This window comes from Balaenoptera physalus, assembly GCF_965194825.1.
Source record: "Balaenoptera physalus genome assembly, chromosome: 12".
Taxonomy (NCBI): Eukaryota; Metazoa; Chordata; class Mammalia; order Artiodactyla; family Balaenopteridae; genus Balaenoptera; species Balaenoptera physalus.
In genome coordinates, this window is record NC_138897.1 from 81,229,719 (window position 1) to 81,250,019 (window position 20,301).

General features: G+C 39.1%; 1 protein-coding gene across 5 annotated transcripts in view; it reads right to left on the reverse strand.

Moving 5' to 3' along the window:
• HECTD4 (HECT domain E3 ubiquitin protein ligase 4) overlaps window positions 1-20,301 on the reverse strand; it is a 198,932-nt gene that overhangs the window by 131,344 nt on the left and 47,287 nt on the right. For all 5 annotated transcript variants that reach the window (XM_082417362.1, XM_082417360.1, XM_082417361.1 and 2 more), the window contains exons 2-7: window positions 18,509-19,026; window positions 14,180-14,269; window positions 13,377-13,507; window positions 10,138-10,246; window positions 9,323-9,461; window positions 6,277-6,447 (exon numbers count right to left, since the gene is read on the reverse strand). In XM_082417362.1, the coding sequence (XP_082273488.1) occupies window positions 6,277-6,447; window positions 9,323-9,461; window positions 10,138-10,246; window positions 13,377-13,507; window positions 14,180-14,269; window positions 18,509-19,026 (1,158 nt within the window). The remainder of the gene's footprint in view (window positions 1-6,276; window positions 6,448-9,322; window positions 9,462-10,137; window positions 10,247-13,376; window positions 13,508-14,179; window positions 14,270-18,508; window positions 19,027-20,301) is intronic.

The window sequence follows — 20,301 nt, forward strand, 5'->3', positions numbered from 1 at the left end:
TAAAAATTTAATTTTTTTAAAAGTCTTTATTGAATTTGTTACAATATTGTTTCTGTTTTATGTTTTGGTTTTTTGGTCACGAGGCATGTAGGATCTTAGCTCCCCGACCAGGGATCGAACCCGCACGCCCTGCATTGGAAGCTGAAGTCTTAACCACTGGACTGCCAGGGAAGTCCCCCAAATTTAATTTTTTATAGCCCATTTTTAAACTTTTAAAACACAAAGAAAGATGAACGGTGGAAAGCAATTCCTTCCCCACTACATTCCCTCCCCAGACGCAACCAATGTTGCCAGTTTCTTGTGATGCTTCCACTCATTCAACAAATATCTAGTAAGCACCTACTGTGTGCCAGGCACATTGTTCTAGGTGCTGGGGACACAGCAGTCAACAAAAGAGAACAAAATCCCTGCCCTAGAGCTGACATTCTAGGCAAGGGAGACAGTCAATAAATAAGCAAATAAATTGGTAGTAATAAGAGCCACAAAGAAAAAGCAAGGTAAAAGGGATAAGGAGGGACAGGATTATATCTTGCATAAAATAATTTATAAAGAATGGTCAGAAGGTTCTTTCTGATAAGGTGATATTTGAGCAGAGACCTAAAAAAAGTGAGAACAAGCCATCTGGTTATCTGCGCGATGACAGCCCAGCACAAAGGCCCAGAGTGGGGGAGCACATTCAGTGTGTTTGTATGACAGCAAGGAGGCCAGGTGTGGCTAGAGTGGGGTGAGAGGGGGCCCAAATCACACAATACCTTTACAGAGGTGAATGGGATTTGGGAGACACTCTGAAGGTAAAGCAGACAGCATATGATGACTGGACATGGAATTTGGGAAGGAAAGAAAGAGGAATAGAGAGGGACACCAAGGTCTTTGGCCAGCACTGAAAGGACACAGATGCCATGAACTGAAATGGGAAAGCCTGCAGGAGAAGCAGGTCTGGAGTAAAATCAGGAGTTTGGTAGAGGGCATGTTTAGCATGAGGGAACTATCAGACTTCCAACCGGAAAAGTCTCATATTCTGTGCATATATAAACACCCACCCACATCAATACGCATCTAGAGCTTCAGGGACAGGTTTTGGCTGAGAAGCAAATTTGAGCATTATATGTATAGAGATGTGTTTCAAGCTACAAGATAGGATGAGATCAACAAGGGAGTAAGAGCAGATAGAGTAGAGAGAAAGGGTCCTGGAAATAGGTCCTGGTGCCCGTGACTGTTGAGAGGTAGAGAAGACAGGCTGGGCAGGAACAACCAGTGACAGGAGAAGTCCTATGGGTGTCCCAAAGTCCAAGTGAAAACAGTTTCAAGAATGGCAGAGGGGGTGAAACCACGTTAAATACTGCTAAAAGGTCAAGTAAAAAGAAAACTGAGATACCCTTGAATTGACTATTGTGGAAGTCCCTGATGAACTTGGGAAGAGCTGTTTCGGTGGTGTGATGAGGATACAAGAACCTGGAGCAGGTTCAAGAGAGAATGGGAGGAAAGAACACAGAACAGTAAAAATAAACTCTTTTAAGCATATTGCTGTAAATGGGAGCCAAAGATAGGGTAGTGGAGGCGGGTGTGGGTCAAGGGAGTTGGTTTTGATTTTTCAAGGCTGGATATTCTCTCATGTATTTGTATGCTGTGGTGAGTGATCCACTGAGAGAGGAAAGCTGTTATCATAGGAGAAGGACAATTCCAGAGAGAATCTGCGCCTCCCTGCCAGCCACAACTTTTATCACACAGCAGATAGTGATTACACACAGTGCTCTGAACCTAGCTTTTTGTACTAAACAATGTAACTTGGAAATTAATCTACTTCAGTCGATGCAGATCTGCCCCATGCTTTTTAATGGCTACACAGTGTTCCCTTCTGTGAAAGTACCATAGGCAGAAAGCCCGATAGATATCTATCTATGTTTACCTTCCCAAGTCAGCATTTTATTTTATTTTTTAAATATTTTTTTTGATGTGGACCATTTTTTTAAAGTCTTTATGGAATTTGTTACAACATTGCTTCTGTTTTATGTTTTTGGTTTTGTGGCCGCAAGGCATGTGGGATCTTAGCTCCCTGACCAGGGACTAAACCCGCACCCCCTGCGCTGAAAGGCTAAATCTTAACCACTGGACCACCAAGTCCCCCAAGTCAGCATTTTAGAAGCTGCTAAACTAGTGGCTGGTGATGCTTAAGAATTTTTTATCTTATGATGAAAAATTTCAAAAATGCAAAAATAGTGAATAGTATAGTGAACCTCCATATATCCATCATCCAGATTCAACTATTAACCAGACAAGGCCAAATCTGTTTAACCCACCCATCTCTTTTTGCTCAAGCATTTTAAAGCATATCCCAGACTTGGGACTGACATATACACACTACTATATATAAAATAGATAACTAATAAGGACCTACTGTATAGCATAGGGAACTCTACTCAATACTCTGTAATGGCCTATATGGGAAAAGAATCTAAATAAGAGTGGCTATATGTATATGTATAACTGATTCACTTTGCTGTACACCTGAAACTAACACAACACTGTAAATCAACTATACTCCAGTAAAAATTTTTAAAAATAAAGCATGTCCTAGATATCATGTAATTCCACTTCTGAATACTTCACTACACATCTCTAAAAATATGGACATTTTCGTATATAATCACAATGCCATTATCACACTTTAAAAAGAAGAATAAACCCCTTGGTTTCCTCTAATACTCATTTTATATTCAAATTCCAAATTGTCACCAAATTTTTTTTTCTACAATTGGTTTGATTGATTCAGACTCCAAAAGTGACTCAAAGGTTGTTCTTTTAATCTAGAGCAGGCTCCTTCCTCCCCAACTTTTTATTCCATGCCACTGGCAGAGGCTTTTAGTTGTTCTATTTCCTCCAGGTCAGGGATGGGCTTTTGATTGTATAACTATATGTCTAAAAATATCTTTATGTTGTCTTTACAACTGATTGATACTTTGCTTGACTACTGACTTCTGGGTTAGAAATTGATTTCCCTCAGAATTTTGAAAGTACTGCCCCATTTTCACATCCAGTAATGCTACTGAACAGCCTGGTGCTCTTCTTATTCTTCATTATTTGTACATGATGTTATTCTATTTCTAGAAGCTTTAGAATCCTCTTTGTTCCTGATAATCTGAAATTTCAAGATGATGTGCCACAGTATGCACATTTTTCATTCACTGTGCCGGATACCTTTTAATCTGGACACCAGTGCCCTTCAATCTGACATTTTTCTTCTATTATTTCTTTGATCATATCTTCCTCTTTATTTTCTGTTCTCTTTTTGAAACTCCTGTTACCAAGACTTTAGATGGATTACTCCTTTATCTTTTATCATCTCATATTTACTGTTCTTTATTTGTCTTACTTTCTAGGAGATTTCTTATCTGTAATCCTTTTATTAATTTTCAAACTTTGACAATCACAGTTTTAAATTCCCAGGAGCTCTTTCTCATTCTGATAGTTCTTTTTTCATGACATCCTGTTCTTTATGAATACAATACCTTCTCATATCTCACAGAGTAGTAAGTGCTTATGAAGTTTTATTTTACTCTATTAGCTGTTTTTCTGATTTCTTTTTCTTATTTTTTATTTCCAAACTGGAGACTTCCCTTATTTGTCTAGAGATTCTCAATGATCTGCTTTAAATTTTTTTAAAGAACTTTTTATTTGGGCAATTTTTAAATGTACACAGAAGAAGAAAGAATAGTATAATGAGCTCCCCCATGTACCCATCACCTGGCTTCAATAATTATCACTATTTTGCCAACCTTTTTTAATCTATTCCTCTCCCCTCCACACTCATACCTCTTCAAAGTTTTGGGTTTTGTTTGTTTGGGGGGTTTTTGTATCTGTCTTTAACAGTTCAGCACTAGTCAGGAATACTATGCACATGGTTGAGGCTTGCTTACTGGAAGGCATCACTTGTGGGTGATTCACTGGGGCAGCAAGTCTTTTCCTTAGATGAACCACAATGTCAGCATACTGGGATCTTTTTTTCCAGGTTTGGTTTGGTTTCTTCAGACAATAAACATCTAGACTTTTGCCAGGGCAGCTGGCATCTGAGCAAAAATGTTGTGTGCACCAGGAAGGGTGATGACAGTTCCTTTTGCAAACTTCAGTTTATACCCCTGTCTCACGATGGCTCTGTATCACACCTTATGCTACCAATTCTTAAGACTCTCTAAGTCTTAAGAATCATCTCTTTCTCTTGGGATTCCCCTGAACATATACTTTTAGTTTTGGCTTTGCCCACACTGAAGGACAGGAAGGGACACTACTATCTCCATCTTCTAAAGTTGGGGGACAAGAGATACTACCTAGAGCTGAGGAACAAGTAATAAAGATTTAACTATAAGTTACAAAGATACTCTCCTCCAAAGAGGAATTAAAATGAATGAAATAAATACATTAGGAAGAAGGAGGAAAGAAAGGGGATGAACTGAGCCAAATGCTCATCTATCACAGCAAAAAACAAAAAAAACAAAACACACACACACACACACACACAATATATGGGGTTAGTAAACCAAGAAACAGCAATATAAGCCTTTTACTTAGAGATATGAAAGTAGCCACCAGAAGAAGGAAAAGCTGACACCATTAAAGTAACTGTCTATAAGGAACACGCTAGGGATGGGGCAAGAGACTCTCACTTTTCATTATGAGCCTAGATGTGCTACCTCAAGTTGTAATCAATCCATGTACATGTTTTTCTTTGATACAGATATTTTTTAATTTAACAAAAGCATATAAGGGAAAGGGGAATTCTTTGATGTTTTCCCATTATTCTTAGGACAAAGACCTAAATCTTTTAACTAGCTTGTTAGGTCTGTTTAAAAACAACTTTTTAAAAAAAGGCATTTCTAACAATTTAATTATGAACACATCTTCTAGTAGTACAATCTCTAGCAGATCAATTCAAAGACTCAATCTGGCTAAGACATTTTATAAGAAAAGATAATGATTTGAGAATACTGAGAAACTAGATAGAAAAAAAAAAAAAGAATGTACAGTTAAAAGTTACTAGACTGATAGTTAACTGGCAGGATGGATGACTTCTTTCCCAGAACAAGTTTTAACCCCATTAAAGTTTATCAGAAATTGCTTCAGTGTTTTTTTTTTTTCCTTCAGGAATGCTAATTTCTTCCCAGAAGGAGGCTGTAAATTACATTATGTAAAAAGGGTTTGTCACATACCTGGCTTGGGGCAATTTTTTCCTTACAAGTCTCTACAAATATGATCTAGACCAGTGCTGTCCAATAGAACTTTCTTCAATGACGGAAATGTTCTCTATCTTTGATGTTCAACATGGTAGCCGCTAGCCAGCCACATGTGGCTACTGAGGACTTGAAACGTGGCTAATGCAACTGAGCAACTAAAGTTTTAATTGTATTTAATTCTGATTAATTTAAATAGCCACATGTGGCTACTGGCTATTATATTAGACAGTGCAGATCTGGACCACCATGGTTTCCAGTCTCTCCTTGCCCCAAGCTCTTCTCTCTGCACTCAACCACTCTGGCCCACTGTCATTTCCAATAAAACACATGCTCGCTTCCTCCACAGAGCTTTTCCATTTGTGGTCTCCCTTTCCTACCATGTTCTTCCCTCCCTATTCCCCAACTTCTTCATCTGGTTAGCTACTACTTTTCCTTCACTACCTCAAATTATGTGGTCCACATATCTGTTCAATTGTTTATGGTTAATGTTTTGTCTCTCCACCACCACCACCACCACCACAACTCAACCCACCCACCAGCCAGAATACAAGCTCCATTTGAGCAAGGGTCCTGTCCCCCTTGCCCATCACTGTATTCCCACCACCTAGATACCACCATGCCTGGCTCTCAGTAGATACTTAGCCAATATCTAACGAATGAATGAATGACTGCCTTCTCACAATATCAACTGTCATCTCTCTTGGGGACTCCCAATATCCATCTGTAGACCCACGCTTGCTAGCGCAATTTAGTTCCAAATTTCCAACAAGCTTATGAGCATTTCTACTTAAAAGCCCCACTGTCTACACATTAACTATCCTTATCTCCACTCTGTTGCTAGATTAACCTTCAAAAACCTTGGCTTTATTTGTGTCATACAACTCCAAACAAAGAAATCTTCAAAGACATCCAAGAGAAAAGTCAACTGAGGCAAGAGTGAATACAGTGTACAAGTACTCCAAGTTTCTTAGGTCCTTTGTAAACCAATTATAAAAAGAAAGCAAGTAAAAAATGTCTCTGCAAAGACATAAAACGAGAAAGTGAAACTTACCACAAGTTCAAAAATGTCCATGAAGACAGAATGTCCCTTAGGTGTTTTCTCATTCAGACTGGCAGGAGACCAGATCCAATAGAAGTAAGTACCATCTGAAGAAAGGTGCACGGTGCTCATAGTGCTGCCCACAGGGAGGTGATTGGCTGGCATTGGCACCATCTGGCACACCTGGACATGAAAGGGAGGAAAACTTCATTAGTGTGACATGTAAATTCTGATTCTATCAGTTCATCATTAATGCCATTAAGTCCAAGAAGAGAATTCAATAGGCCTCCTGGTCAAAATAAAACTGATTATTTATCTCTAAGAATAATATATGAAAATTACATGACAGAAATATAAGAGTTCATACAATGTGCCATGCAATAGATTAAAAGATTCCTGAGATTAATTCAAATTACATTTTAATAGGAAAAAGTTTTACTAAACACTTTGAATCTGCTATGCATGTGTGTTTTATCAAACATTTATTAAAAACAAAGCTTTTTAGGGGATATGGGGATATGTATACATATAGCTGATTCACTTTGTTATACAGCAGAAACTGACACAACATTGTAAAGCAATTATACTCCAATAAAGATGTTAAAAAAAAGAAAAAACCAAAGTTTTAGAGAAACAGTACTTTCTGAAATTCCCTTAGTATATAAATTTAAGGCTTAAGTATATTTAAAGGACAGGAACTATATTTTATTCATCTTTATATTCCCAGCACCTAATTCAGAGTCTAACTCAGAAATTAATCATTATGGAAGGAAGGAAAAAAGCGAAGGCGAGAGGAAAACAAAAGCGAAAGCAGAGAAGAGGGAGAAGGAGTAAAAAGATGAAGGTAGACACAGATCCTAACTTAGCACATGAGGGCTTACTGAAATTCACCACGTCCAGCAGGAGGGAAAAGATGAACACCCATTCTCTGTATTAGACATGAAGCATGTGTTTCTAATACTAAACATCTTTCAGTTTCAGTGTAATGAATAAGTTCTGCATCATTTCACATTAAATGTGCAGTTACATACTAATTTTTACTGCCAGAGAAAAGCACTTAAAATAAGAGAAAATGAGAATCAAGAGAACTGCTGACGAGGTTTTGTTTTCTTTTTTAAAAATCCAAGAATAGGAACAGAACTGAAAATCCCCAAATAAAAATAATTAGAGAAGGTCAGGTGCCTTCAGGGGACAGTAAGAATGACCTTCAGTTACTCCATCTCTTTGGGTGAGTCACTAGTTTTCCTAAGGTTATTACTTTTGACCCCTGAACTCATTTCATATGAACTTTTTCCCAGACTTGTTTTGGCTACCTCAAAAGTTAAAAAAGTCATTTAGCTGCTATAACCACACTTTAAAATTTGTAATGCCAAGAAATCTAGAAAGTTGACAGCTACTGAATGGCTTTAGCTACCCACAAATTGTTCCAATGCACCTATCTAGTTAGTGAGAACACTGCTTTCTTGGGCAACAAAGTTTTTGCAAAAACACAGAGGATACTGACATTACTTCAAATGTAAACCACATTCCAAGATTTAACATCTGTTTAAGTCCCCAGGCTATTTCAAATAAATACAGGCAATGTTCTCATCTATCTGCATTACTGATAAGAAATGAAGTTAATTTGGCATATATTTGTTCATTTTATTCATCTAACAATTTTTGGGGGCTTCGATTGTGGTGCAGTGGTTAAGAATCCGCCTGTCAGTGCAGGGGACACGGGTTCGAGCCCTGGTCCGGGAAGATCCCACATACCATGGAGCAACTAAGCCCGTGCGCCACGACTACTGAGCCTGTGCTCTAGAGCCCGTGAGCCACAACTACCAAGCCCACGTGCTGCAACTACTGAAGCCTGCGCACCTAGAGCCCGTGCTTCACAACAAGAGAAGCCACTGCAATGAGAAGCCCGCGCACCGCAACGAAGAGTAGCGCCCCTTCGCCGCAGCTAGAGAAAGCCCGCGCGCAGCAACAAAAACCCAAGCAGCCAAAAATAAAATAAATAAAATTTTGAAAAAAAACCATTTTTGAGCACATCCTATGTGCTCTGCAGATGCAAAGGTGAGCAAGACTCAGTTCCTGTTCTCCAGGAAAGGCACAGTTGAGTGACAGACAAGAAAAGATGTAACATCCCACTTAAATCCTGGATGTGACTACTCTCAGGGCACTCACTCCACAGATGGTAACTCTAACCGTTCAATTTGACTTTGGTTGAAAGGCAGAAAGCTGTAGCATAAAGAGCTCAAACTCTAGAGAGGATGGGTTCAAGTTCTCATGCTGCCATTATCGTGTGGCAAGATACTTGACCTCTCTAAGCTCACTCCTTCATTGAAGGACAAACACTTACTGAGTGCTTACAACGTGCCTAGCCTCAGGTGCCTTAACTGTAAGATGAAACTGCCATAGTCACACCTCACAGATAAGGAGAGGAAGTATATGTAAATTGCCAAAGCCACGACCTGGCAAAGAGAGACACTGTTATTATCAATTATCAATCAAATGTTGTGCTACATTCTAAGGACACAAAGATGAGTAAGACAGGGTCCAGACCTAAAGGTGTGTGCGGTCTTGGGGAGGAGTTAGACACAACAGCAGGCGATTTCAGTATAATATAGCAAGTGCCATAACAGAGCGCTTTAAGAGCACCAAGGATGAGCTCAATCCCAAGCGCACAATGATTTTATCTAAACTCATTTCAAAGCTCCCATTCCCACAGAAAGGCTGTTTAGAACAAATTGAATAGGGAAATAATACCTTCCCAAAATAGATCTAGTTAAAAAAAAAAAAAGCTGGGATTTATACCATCTTTGACTCTCTAAAATTTTTTTAATCCTAAAAAAGTCTGTCGGCCTTAGTAACTCTTAGAGAGCACATTCACTCAGATCATGTGGGAAAACTTAAGACATTAGAGAAAAAACAGAATGCCCAAACGATAGCGGTTAAAAGGATGCCACTCCGGCAGGAAACTATATCAACTGTGTTATTATTCCTTCTGATGATGTCACAAACTTCCCTTACTGTCTCCAAAATATAAAATACAAAGCCTTGGTGTTCTGTTTACCTGAAGGGTATTCTGGTCAATGACCTGGAAAAGAGAGTGAGGTTTATTGTCAAAAGATACAGGCCGGTGGAGAAGACTGCCACTGCCAAAAGCAATCCATCCTGGTTCCAGCTCCTCATTCCGGCAGTACACAAAACCTCTGTGGGGAAAAACAGTATACAGGCTAAGTCACCAGGTCATGTCTGAAACCTTGCAATGAGCTACAACAGACAAAACAACATTTCCCTCCTAATTTGTTTTCAATGACTAAGTATGCAAAACATCTGAAGGAGAATAAACATATTATATTAACTTTGAGACTGACAAACTATGGCAAATATTAATTTCCCACAACAAAGTGGAGAGGAGAAAAAGTTGGGGAAACGGTCTAATTAAATATACATAAGGATCTTAAACTGTGGTTTCTCTTGGCAGCAATTCATAGATCTTATATCCCAACTGAAAAAAAAAAAAAAAATCACCGCTGAGCCAATGTCAAATCCAAGAACAAAAAGACTTAACTCGAAAAATATCCATTTATCAACATGGAGAAGTCACTAATATAAAAATTCTGATCACAGAGGAATTTCTGGCTAGAAGCTAGAAACAATGATTTTAGGGCTACCAAACTCTTTATAGAGTCAAAACAAAGCTGAAATGCATTAACAGAACCAGAGAGAGAAAGTGACAGTGAGAGAAAACCAGCCATTCAGACTTGTTTAGTCACTCGTCAGTCTACGGGGAGTTAGCACGCACTCCCAGGTGTCTTCATCACAGATTCAGGTAACGAGGAAAACGTTCCAGCCAAATCATTCAGCAAGTTCCATGCAACTGACCTGAGAGTACCATGTAATCCAGACCCCAATTTGCTTACTCCTCTTCCAACTGAGTTAGTAGTATACAGGTAAAGACCATCTGCCGTGACACAGCGTCCCAAGTCAGCATCTGAAATCGTTTTGTCACAAGTAAATTATATACATGCTTTTTCTAATGAAATTATAAACGTGCTTTTTCGAATGAAAAAGCCATTAGGAGGCTGAATGAAAGATAATCTCCCATTTCTTAAATAAGTGCTTCTTGGGAATTCCCTGGCAGTCCAGTGGGTTAGGACTCGGTGCTCTCACTGCCGGGCCCCAGGTTCGATCCCTGGTCGGGGAACTAAGATCCCTGCAAGCTGCACTGTACTGCCAGAAATAAAAATAATAAAATAAGTGCTTCAATGTGACTTCCAGGGAAGATGGCTTGAACACCTAAAACAAAACTCCAAAATGCATGTAGGATTAGAGACCAAGCTCAGGGAAAGAGGTCAGATAGTTATTAGCAGGAGAACCCGGTTCAGTCTGCCAAAGATTCTTTTTCTTTTTTTTTTTTTGAATAGCAAAAATACATTCCTAACTCTAATCTGAAATGACTAAGCATACAATACTTTCCCTAAGGATTGTGTAATAAAAAAGGTGTGAGATTTAAGAGTTTGGGGCACTTATTAGTTGACATTGGGCCTCTTTGAACTTCAGTTTCTTCATCTGTAAGATGAAGATAATATGTACCTCAAGAGTTACTGTGATGGTTAAATGAGACAACATAGGTAAACACCCACATTGCTCTCTGGTACAAAGCCAGTGCCCCATAAATGGCAAATGATTTTATGTTGATAGACTGATGATATACATTGAACTAAAATCTACTCTTTGTGGATTTTCCATCTAGAGATCCTAATTTTAAATTTCTGGAGTGACACAGCACAAAAGTACAATATCACTTCTATTTAAAAAGAGCAATTATGTTTCCCCTTAGGTATATCTTCCCCAAGCTTAAAACAAATAGTATCTCTCTGAATGATAGTAAGTGGTTTACTATCATATTCTAGAGAATTTACCTTAAGAGAGCTTACAAATAAAACTTTTTTTTTCAAAATCAATCCACTTACTATGTTTAGGTGGAGTTTCTCTACTATTTGTCATATTACAAGAAATCCAGTGTAATAGCACTCAAATTAGTACTAAGTATGTGGTTATCTTAAAAATTCAGTCTACTAATCCAAGACAACCGAGACTTGTTCCTATTAGTTCTTCAAAAAACAGTTAAAAGTAGGTAATCATTTTCAAAATATTAATTTCATTCCTTAAACATTTTATTTTAACTTAAAACTTATAAAAATACATTTATTCATCACTCTTAAGATTAAGGCCAAGGCCTTTTGAGTATGGATCTGACAAGGAGTGAGAGTGAAGGTGACAGAGTAAAACAAGATTGGCCAGAGTTGACACTTGTTGAAGCTGAGTGATGGGTATACAGGGTTTACTGTAGTATGCTTTCAATATCTGGGTATGTTGAACGTTTCCACATATTAAAAATTAAATAAGACTACTTTTTAAATTTTTATAAGAAAAACATCCTTTAGCCAGGAGCAAAACCAAAGGTACAAGAGAGTGAAAAGCATACAGATCAGCTTAATACCATCATCCTCAGTAAGAAATTACTCCAAAGGAGATACTAAAAGGAGTAAAAGGAGAGAGTAAAGAAAGGGGTTTTGGTTTTGTATGAATTTATAAATTTCCGCCTATAATGTTTAAGAACTTCTTGGGCATTGCAGGCTTTTTGCTTCTCCTATTGACTCCAGTTGAGTCAGTGAAGATAGTAACTCATATCCGGAAGTCTTGCCTCTGTTCCTCTCATCACTTTCACATGACTGTCTGGAAGAAACAGTGGACCGTGAAAAGGCACAGGCACTGGATGAGAGGTGTGCGGATGGCCCACTGCTTAGACTGAACCCCATTCCCTTATAGTTACCTAGGAAAGCTGCCCCCATCAAAAGTGTGAGAAGAAGGGGTGGGCAGAATAGACTCTGAATCCCACTCTAATTTCTTAGAGAATACCAATTTCTTAGAGATTGGCTTTGTTGAATCATTCTAAAGCATTCCATTTTTTAAAAAAATAAATTTATTTATTTAATTTTTTTTTGGCTGCATTGGGTCTTCATTGCTGCATGCGGGCTTTCTCTAGTTGCGGTGAGCGGGGGCTACTCTTCATTGCGGTGCGCGGGCTTCTCATTGTGGTGGCTTCTCTTGTTGCGGAGCACGGGCTCTAGGCGCACGGGCTTCAGTAGTTGGTGGCACGCAGGCTTAGTTGCTCCACGGCATGTGGGATCTTCCCGGACCAGGGCTCGAACCCATGTCCCCTGCATTGGCAGGCGGATTCTTAACCACTGCACCATCAGGGAAGCCCTAAAAGCATTCCATTTCTAAATGTAAATAATTTCCTAGGGTTTTTTAAATTCCTACTTTATCACTTATGTAATATTTAATGATATAATCACAAGTACCAATTACAATAACAAACAGGTTTGGAAGCAAGGCAGACTCTTGGCAAGCCTGCAGCTCCGTAGGTGGGAGCAGCAGTGCACAGACTCTAAGAAGAGCCTACTGGCCTCATGGGTTTTGTGTGCCACGGCACCGGTCAGTACATCTACCAAGCAAATAAAGAGGCCTAATTCATCTGGTAAGTCAGTTAACTGCAGGTCATTTCAGAGACCTTCTGCCATTTTCACTGAGATCACAGAATAAACAGATATGTAATACCTGTGAAACTGTGTAAAAACATTTTAATCTAGTTCCATTTATTTAAAGGGGATACTTAACAATTCATGCTCCTTTGAACAATCTTTTTTTTTTTTTTTTTTTTTTTGCTTTTAGGACAAGAGGTTCACCAGCATACACGCAATAAATTACTAAAAGAAACAGTATCAGGCAACAAGACCTGATACTCTATTCGTGGACTTAAGGCTCCCATGCCCAAATTCAAATGCCCAGGAATTTAAGTAATTCATGCCTCCTTGGCAGGAGTGTATGGATGATCCTTTTCCCTTGCGACAGTAACACCTATCCATTTTCTTACCTCACTGAGTATCAGCTTTTATACTTTTACTGATAAAGCAGACAATGATTACCCTGTATAGGAACCTTGAGCTCTTAATTAAAAGGAATACAGAGTTATATCTAAATCGTTTGCCACAATTATCTAAAACCACTCTTTTCATATCTTAATTTCAATCACAGGACCAAAACCCTTGCATTACCTTTATTTTCAGAACTGGAGCCAGTGTTGCTATCTGGTGCAGGCAACATGTCTTCATACCCCCATGATACTATGTGTTTGCCACCAAGCAAACAGGAGGGGGATCCAGGTCCCCCTTCCAAAAGCAACAGCCTAAATAGGGGAGACAGAGAATCATAAAGACACCGAGACTATCCATTTCAGCAAGAAGATAAAAGTCGACTTAACATCTCAAAGAGCAGAAAACTAAAATAGTTCTACACAAATACTATACATCTGAAAAGACATTAACAATACATATATTTTTAAGTTAGAAAATTACAAAGTAGTGCTTATGGAAATGTTATAATAAAATTGTAGCTGTGTGTAAAATGTATATATTTTACATGTATACATATCTGAGAGAGAGAGATAGAGAGAAGGGGAGGGATGGAGAGAAAGGGGTATGAACTAGGAAACACATATAACACATACAACACTAGGAGTGGTTATCTTTGAGTAGTGAGATTATGAATGACGTTCACGTTTTTCTTTATACCTTAACATCTTATCATCTTGAAACCTACAATAAGAATTCATTACAAGCTATTGCACTTTTTTTACCACAAAAATTAAAAAATGAAAAATAACATGCTCTAGGAACACCTTCCAAGAAGGAAAGAAACAAAATTCTCACTTAAGATGAAAAGAATAACATACTTATTTTAAAATATGAGTCATTAATTGACAAAAAAAAAGAGTTTAGCAATTTACTTATTAAAAGAGCTTTTATGCACAAGGCTCCCTTGTGTAGAAGGAGGCTGAGGATCCAAAGTGACAACTTACCTATACAGCACATCGGCTACAGGCAGGGACCCTAGATCCGTCTGTTTCTGTAATAGATGGACTGTATGAACAAAAGTTTTCAATGATCCCCTAAAAATAAAAGGAAGGAACAGAAAATCATCAAAACTGAAACGTCAAATACGGTTGTTAATGTCAATTTTATTAACCACACGGAGAGCTTCCAAATTGGGTCTGCTTCTGCCAATCAGTAGATGTGTTGTACAAAATGTCAAAACAGACGTGATTCTTACCATGCCAGTTATGATATTCTTCTTGTATTTGCAAAGGTAAATAATGTTCCCCTAACATAAAAGTTCAAAACATAAAGCTCAAGCACAAAGAATGTGTGGCTATTATGCCTGATACGGTTTCATCATCAAGTTGATCTCTAGCTGAAGGAGATATTTCATAGGAAGAGGTTATATTTAAAGTGTAGCAGTATTTCTAGGCTTAATTTTTTAATATCTTTGTTAAGTTCATCCATTTTACATAAACATCTCACACATTAAATATGACTGAAGAGGAAAACATTCAAACAATTAATACTTTGTGCTAAGAGGTGTTCCTTCTGCTTCCCCCGGCTGTGCAGTATGTGACTGTAATGCTTGCAGAGCTCACTAAGACCCCATTTCCTTTTGGTTCCCAAAGCTTGAGGCTCTGGGAAGTCTATAGTTTGGTCAGCAGGATCTAAAAGAAGGTGCTTTTAAGATGCACAAGACTTACCTGGCCAGATCCCAAGTATAAATCACCCCAAGAACATTTCCTGAGCTAAATGATCACCAGTATCAGATGGGCTGACTTCAGATTGCTACCTTAGTCTCTTAGCCAAGGCTTTAATTGCTAGGCATCATGTGCCTAAACCCTAAAATGAAATGGAATACCTAACACAGGACCAAGAAGGCCTAGAGTTCTCCTCTTTTTTTTAAAAAATTTTATTTATTTTTTATTTTTTATTTTTGGCTGCGCTGGGTCTTCGTTGCTACACGTGGGCTTTTCTCTGGTTGCAGCAACCGGGGGCTACTCTTCGTTGTGGTGTGCAGGCTTCTCATTGCGGTGGCTTCTCTTGTTGGGAGCACAGGCTCTAGGCGCGCGGGTTTCAGTACTTGCGGCGCACGGGCTTAGTTGTTCCGCAGCATGTGGGATCTTCCCGGACCAGGGCTTGAACCCATGTCTCCTGCATTGGCAGGCGGATTCTTAACCACTGCGCCACCAGGGAAGCCCGAATCCTCCTCTTAATTGCCCCTTTCACTATATCTGGTGTTCAAAGAATCAAAACCAAAGAACCATATAAGGCAGGGAGGCAGCAGACACAGTATAAAAGCACAAGTTGGGAGTCAGGACCCACAGGCTCTGAAACCCGGCTCTGCCACTCACCAGCGGCACCATGTCAGTCCTGTTACCAAATTCCTATGTCCTTCATCTGTCCAATAGGGATACCTCCCCGGGGTACAACGAGGTTAAAAGAAAGGGGCAAAGGCACAATGGAACATTTAAAACATTAAACCGGGGCTTCCCTGGTGGCGCAGTGGTTGAGAGTCTGCCTGCCAATGCAGGGGCACGGGTTCGAGCCCTGGTCTGGGAAGATCCCACATGCCGCGGAGCAACTGGGCCCGTGAGCCACGATTACTGAGCCTGCGCGTCTGGAGCCTGTGCTCCGCAACAAGAGAGGCCGCGACAGTGAGAGGCCCGCGCACCGCGATGAAGAGTGGCCCCCGCTTGCCACAACTAGAGAAAGCCCTCGCACAGAAACGAAGACCCAATACAGCCATAAATAAATTAATTAATTAATTAAAAAAAAATTAACCAGTTTTTAAAAAAAAAAAAAAACATTAAACCAACTATAAGATATTATTAGCTGCCAGATTCAGATTTTAAGAGTAAAATTTAGGGACTTCACTGGGGGTCCAGTGGGTAAGACTCCATGCTCCAATGCAGGGGGCCCGGCTTCAATCCCTGGTCAGGGAACTAGATCCCACATGCATGCTGCAACTATGTCTACATGCTGCAACTAAGACCTGGCACAGCCTAAATAAATAAATAAGTAGTAAAATTTAAACTCCTTCCATGACTCCTAAGCCCCTACATGGTCTGGACTCTCATCTCCTGCCTCTCTCCTACCATTGCATTCCAGCCACCCTGCTTACTTTGCTGTCCTACCCCAAGCACAGAAAAAGCATCAGATTTGTGCCACTTGCTGCTCCTCTTGCCTGGAACTCCCTGTCACTGGCTTTTTTGCATGGCTGGCTCTCTCTCATCATCTAGGCCTCAGCTCAAATGTCTCCTATTCAGTAAGGCCTTCTCTGGTATCTCTAGCTAATGCTGGCCCCCCACCTCCACTTAAGTCATTCTCTATTATTAAAATATCCTGATTTGTCTTCTTACAGTGAACATCCCTCTCAGAAATTATCCTATATATGCACTTGTTGCTAGTTGTCTGCCTCTCTCAGTCTCATGTAAACCTTGCAATTTTAGGGACCATTACCTTGCTCACTGCTGTATCCGCACTGCCTAGTAGAGTCTCTTGCACGTGGTAAATGAGCAATAATGACTGACAAAATGAAATCCATTCAACTGTAAGATTAGAGACCATGAGTCACCATGAGTCATTATTTCCCTAAGACCTAGCAAGGTTCCTGGCACATCAGAGATGTTCGATAAATGTTAGCTGGTTGAAATGAATGAACATCTTCAAAATATTTTTTTGGAAACGTTGTTCTGTCTTTGAGAGCATCAATCTCAAAAGTTCAATGATATGCTCCTAAATAACTTCATTTAAGGAGATGATCTAACACTGAAAAGCACATGATTGAGGTAAATAAAGTCCAGAACAAGGTGATAATATTAGCAATAATGTAGGTACCATCTAAAACAAAAACAAAAATACACACCCAAGAAGAAGAAAATAAAAAACACTCATTTCAACGTTTCTGCTGAACGGAATTTGGAATCTCAAGTACATGAAGCGATTTCAATAACTCTCTCTTGGTTCAGACTAAATTAGGGTACATAATAAAAAAGTGAGTTTTATGATCCCATGTTCATTAAAAACATTTGAAACTAAAGAGTTGATAATTATTCCAAACATCCTAAATCTCTCTAAAGATAGGACTATCTAAAAGCAAAATTTCCCAAAGTAGGACTTTTGCATTAATAACAAATCTATTTAGGGCTCAAAACTGTCTTCTGCATATCCAAAAAAAATAAATCAGTCCAAAATAAAGCCTTTACAGGGAAACTTATTTCAGTACCGCCCAATAATGTCTCCAGAATTAAGCTCATGTCAGGATTTCCATAATCAACCACAGTCTTCAAGGATCTAAAACTAGGCTATGACAGTTTGCTCAGGGCAAAGAAACTGACAATAAATGCTGGTGCCATTGTGCCTTAAAAATAGCTTCAGATTCAACCATTTGAAGGTCAACTTTGAAACCATAAAAATAGGGAAAGGAGTCTTATAGCTAGGAACTTCATAATCCTCCAAGAAGAACTTTTCCACATTTGCTTTCTTACAAAAGGAAGAACTCAATCAAAGAAAAAAGTATGAAGGGAGAGAGATTAGTGACACTAATCTATCAGACCGTGGTCCTAATTGGTCCCTAGACAATTAGGTTAGAAGAAAGCAAAGGTAGTGAAACTTTTTCTCACAAATATGTGAGAATGATCACACAGTTTACTGGGCAGGAGAATGTAAGAAATCCTCTCCTGGAAAAGTAACTCCAAGCACGTTTCCTATTGACAGTACATCAGTAACATCAACTTACAAACGAAGGACAGTATACTATTAAATCTTGCTACACACAGAGAGATCTTTCAGTTAAATTGATGGAGCCAAGCATCAAGGTCCAGAAATATAATTTGTGACCAAGTCTGTGTGACTGAGTCCAGGCAAGTAATAACCCATTCACTCACTGACATACTCCTTACAGACATGCAGGAAAAAAAATTAAAAGCTCTACATATTTTTTGACTGTCCTTCCAGGAGAAATACAGATACAACATCCTCTACTAACTACCTGATGTAAAACAGTAACCATCTAAGGTTGAGTAGACAATGGCAAGTGTTGATTCTCCATTTTAAACTGTTTAAGCTGTTATCATGGTATAACAGAAAGCAAAAACTTGAACTTGGGTTTCAACTCCAGCTCCTGGTACAAAGTTTTGGTGGAAGCATCTTATGCATTGTCAAGGCTGCGAAATTCAATACTGAAAACGAAGAAGGACTTCTGAATGTTAAGACTTCCAACAAATACGCCTGCCCTCTTATTCACTCACCCAACCCAGGAAGCAGCCATCACAAGGTCACCAGTTGGTACCTTTGATTTTCCTTACCTGGCACATGCCAAAGCCACCAGGGCAGCAGCAGCATTTTCTTTTTGCTTATGTGGGATGTGTCGGCCTGTGTCAGAAGTCTCCTCTAGCCAAGAGCACAGCAAAGTTTCGATTCCATTCAGACAGTCAGCAGGCTCCTTGGTCAAGCTCAAAGGCTGGCAGTCGCGAAGGCAGTTCAATAGCACCTCAGCAGTTATGTTACAGAGAGAAGGGTCTGTTCTACTCTGGGATTGAATAAGGGGGAAGACCAGCAGGAGCCCCATCCTTGACGTGAAGGGAGCTTGCTCGGGTTGCTGCAACAAGCCCTGGCGTTTGAGCAGGGCCAAAGTTTCTTCGTCACCCGAACTTTCCCTTTCATGCTGTTCTTCCAAGGCCAGCTGGCGCTGGGCATTCCACAGTCCTCGCAAGGCATTCAGGCGGTATTCCAGCAGGCGGGCATACGCATTGCTCTGATTCCCACAAACGGAGCGCAAACGTTCTGCTAATTCCGTCGGATTCTTGGTCTCAAATGTTAAAATCTAAGGAAAGAACCAATAGAGAAGAAGTTGGTATGTACTGCTTTCACCACTGCTCTCATCTATGGAAGCAAATCTATCCAGTGGCATCTACAAATGGTCCACATAAAAAATCTTTTAATTGTGGCCAAAGCCAGGTTGCTGATGGAGATTTTTTCCTTGGCATTTCTGCTAATGCTCCTATTAAAAGTGAGATTAGAACCCAAATCATGAAAATAATTAAGTGTGGAGGTCAAAAGTTAATTTGAGTAGCTTATTTTAGAAAGTTGAGGTATAAATATTTATTCAATGCTCAGGTTATAAATCTAAGTCTCTAACTTCTATTACCAGGTAGGTTGTCAGTGAAAACAGAACAAGTTTCATCTTCAAGATCTAATATACCAACTAATAAATGACTGTTTATTGTTCTTTGATTTTGAAGAACACTCCATTCTTACTACTGTTAATCCATTATTTCAATTGGTGACATGGTATAGATTTATCCAGTTCACACTGATAATGGATCCACCCTTATTTTCTCACCAAAAACATACAATTATCAGGAGACCTCCTTCAGATTTTCAGCAGCTGGGGAAATGATAAAACCATTAAATCCTTAATCAACTAGGAAAGGAAACAGCTATGAAGATAAAGAATCAAACTAAATTTATGATGCAAATAATTTACGCATGTAAGTGTGACTAAGTTAAAATGAACAGACTGTTGTAACCAGCAAATAAGAGGCCACTCTTGGAACAAGCACATTAAAACAGATTATCAGGCGCCAGAGGTGTCTGGTTCTCAGTAGACCAGAAAGTCAGGGTGGGGAGAGGCTTGGAGTAAAAGCAAAGAAAATTCTATCAAGTCATTGGCACTGACATTTTAAAGGGTCACAGGTCACTTTATTTCTCTCATAAACCTGCAAAATACTTCTTTTTTAATCTCAAATTTTGCCCTTAAAACTGTTAGCCCAATGAAACAACAAGAACTTCCAGAGAAATGTAAACCCTGTAACTGCCTAGCTTAGCTATACATGCAAGTCGCTAAACTGAACTGAAAAAATGTTCAGTTTGAAAACAAATTCCAATTCAAAAAATGAACTACGTATGCATCTCATTTAACTGATTTGAAAAAATATTCATTGTTTTAATACGTAACCAATTCAAGCTTCAGTTCTAGTGTGTCAGATCAGAAATAATATCCAAATGCCATAAAATTTCAACCAACAACGTAGCAATAAAAAGAAATGAACTACTGATATCCCCAACCTCAGTGAATCTCAGTGGCATTTTGTTGAGT